The 2,716-nt window shown below is 56.4% G+C and overlaps 2 protein-coding genes across 2 annotated transcripts in view; one reads left to right on the forward strand and one right to left on the reverse strand.

Annotated features, from left to right (window-relative positions):
• Positions 1-123, reverse strand: part of AURANDRAFT_67697 (hypothetical protein) — a gene marked incomplete at both ends in the record, with an annotated part of 3,042 nt that extends 2,919 nt beyond the window's left edge. Inside the window, one exon of the mRNA XM_009043241.1 lies at positions 26-123. Within this exon, the coding sequence (XP_009041489.1) occupies positions 26-123 (98 nt within the window). The remainder of the gene's footprint in view (positions 1-25) is intronic.
• A 223-nt stretch (positions 124-346) lies between these two features.
• Positions 347-790, forward strand: AURANDRAFT_33486 (hypothetical protein; the record flags this gene model as incomplete). The annotated part of the gene is made up of 1 exon (XM_009043216.1): positions 347-790. A coding segment is annotated over one exon (444 nt), but the record flags the coding sequence as incomplete, so codon positions are not given.
• Between the last annotated feature and the right edge of the window lie 1,926 nt (positions 791-2,716).

Raw genomic sequence — 2,716 nt, forward strand, 5'->3', positions numbered from 1 at the left:
TTCCACGAAAGTTGGATTAAAGTACATAGTGACCCTTGGCCAAGCGACCAACTCTCGTGTGCCTGTCTTTCGTTGGGAGAACATGCAAATTGCCTCGTACGCATCGGCGACATACGGTTCCATCGGTGTATTTCTGTCGGATGCAGCTGCTTTTGGAATCTCAAAGCTCGAATCGCAGAGCATGAGCCCTCAGATGGGCGTTGTTCTCGAAAGAACTACCTCGACACTTATCGCCTAGAGCTCCCGCGCCTCGCTCTCGAATACTCCCATCGGTTTCTTCCTCGGCGCCGGGGGCTCTTTCTCGAGCGAGGGCACCGGCACCGGTAAAAAAGAATCGCTCTCGGTGTACTCGGGAACCTCTGGAGCTCTCTCCGTGGCGTCTGGTCGGGTGTCCTTCACGCTCGGTCTCACGGGTCCGTGCCTGACCTTGGACACAGCGTGCTCATCGTCGCTCGTTGCCGTGCATTTGGGAGCGTCAGCTCTCAAGCTCGCCGAGTGTCCCGAAGCAGCGGCGACGGGCGTTGGGATGCTGACGGCGACGGTGTCGATGGCTTTCTCGGCGGCGGGCATGCTCTCCGCTTTTGGACGCTGCCACACATTCGATCGTCGCGGAGACGGGTACTGCCGTGGGGAGGGCTGCGGCGCTTTTCGGTTGTCCTCTGGATGTTTGGAAATGTCAGTTTTGGGCACAGCTGTGCAGCAAGACGGTCCGAGCGCGAGCCTGACGGCACCAAATGGGTCATCGCAAAGACGACTTATCGAAACGGTGCAAGATGATGATGCTGCGTGACTGGCGTTGGAGGCGCACGGCACGGGCACGGCCCTGGGAGACCCGATCGAAGTTCGTTTGTCATGGGATCAAAAGCATCCCAAAATCGCCTCTCTTAGGTTGGGGCAGCATCCGGGGCCTTGTGTGGGAATTCGCAGCTGATACAAGGCTCATCTCTGAAGTCGAGCATGGGTCACTTGGAGCCGTCTGGGGCTGCCGCTGGGTTGATCTCCCTCGTGCTCGTTCCTCTCAGTATGTGCGTCGTCGCCATGCATGTGCAGCTCAGGCTGTCTGTCAAACTTCCACGCGAGACTTGTTTGATCCCATATGCACTAGGCTAAACACGCACTTGTCCTCTGTATCTTCATCATTCGAGATGCCTGCTGAGCTCACAGCTGAAATGGCGCTTCAACGACAATCCTCCGGTCGTCTGAGCTCGTTTGGGTTTAGCGGGACCATCTCACACGGGGTATTCCTGTCTCCAGCCTGTTTGGGTAACATGCCGCATGGTGACGCGGCTTCCCACTGCCGCACTTGGGGAGGGCTGGCATCAGGAGAGCGACAAACGAGGAGATGGGCGCTCCAATAGGCCACCGGGATCTAGGGCACATCTATCATGGAGGCATCTGTGTCGCCCTCGGTGAAAATGACTTTGGTCGATCACAGCGTCGGTGGCAATATCCTCTTCCCGAGCGTTGGCTATGTCGAGCTGGCCTCAACATCTATCGAATGGGGAAGTGCACTTACCAAGTTGCAATTCCTGCGACCATGCATCATACCGCCGCCTGGGTCAGGGCAATTTGCCGTACGATATGCGAGAAAGACTTCCGGGATGTTTCTAATAGAAAGCGTGACAATCAAGCAAGTTGTGAGTCACGCGGTTGGAGATTGCCAGTCAGGAGCGTCTGTCGGGAGCCAAGCCACGACGGATTGCGCATCGCGCGTCCTGAAATTTTTGAGGACCAGGTATAATCTCACCGCGGGCTCGGGCTCGGGTGGAGTGCCAACGCGCCGCTGTGTCTCGTTAGGAAGCTCCAAGGTCTCTCCTCTTGCAATTTTTCATGATCGAACAAGCGGGGATGAGTAGGGGCGGCGAGAAATATGGAATGCAACAACGCGGTCATCTTTGAGCGAGATCCTTGCGCTATAGGCGAGGTGGTAGATGTCACGGGTACACGGAAGTCTCGAGATAGGAAACGTGAGAGGATCCCCTCCGTACATGCAGGCTTCAAATCATTGAGCGTTGTGAATTCGCGCATCCTGAAAGCCGCAGGGTCGAGAGCTTGTTCGAGCCTTAGTGACACGTCTGGCAAGCAGCCGTGACGTCGCTGTTGGTGGATCTGTCACGTGATGCAGATTTGGCTCTGATTGGGTGGCGTTGATGAGGAAAAAGGGGGGACACGCCTCATCCCGAATATGCGTATCTTTCACCGAACAGCATTGTGTGGTTGCTGACCAAGTGGCTTCTATTTCACCTGAGATGATTGCTCTCACGCGAGAGTGCTTTGGGACTGGTAGGATTGCCGAGCGTGACGCGCAGCGACCAGGAGTCTGAAACCTAGCTAGGAAGAAATCAGGAAGAGGATGCCGGTCCTGGATACTCGCACGTGACTTCGCAACTGTCGACCCTGCTGACAGGGGTGTGCGTCATCTCGTCTCTCGCGAACATGGCTCGCATTCCGAAATAGGTCACGGGGGACTGTTGCGTATCGAAAACTTCGCCTCTCGTCCTATCTTGTACACCTGCCCGATTGCATTGGCGCGTGCATCTCTGACTTGACTAGATAACCGAGCACTATCCAAGGCGCCATCAGTTTGTCCCCCACCACGACAACCGAGGCCCGTTCAAGCGCGTTCTTCCGTCCGATGCCAAAGCCTCCTCGACGATCTCGTTGGCAGCGTGACCCAGCTCACCGGCACCGCCACTTCACTCGACGTACCGCTCAT

This window comes from Aureococcus anophagefferens (genome assembly GCF_000186865.1).
Source record: "Aureococcus anophagefferens unplaced genomic scaffold AURANscaffold_46, whole genome shotgun sequence".
NCBI lineage: Eukaryota > Pelagophyceae > Pelagomonadales > Pelagomonadaceae > Aureococcus > Aureococcus anophagefferens.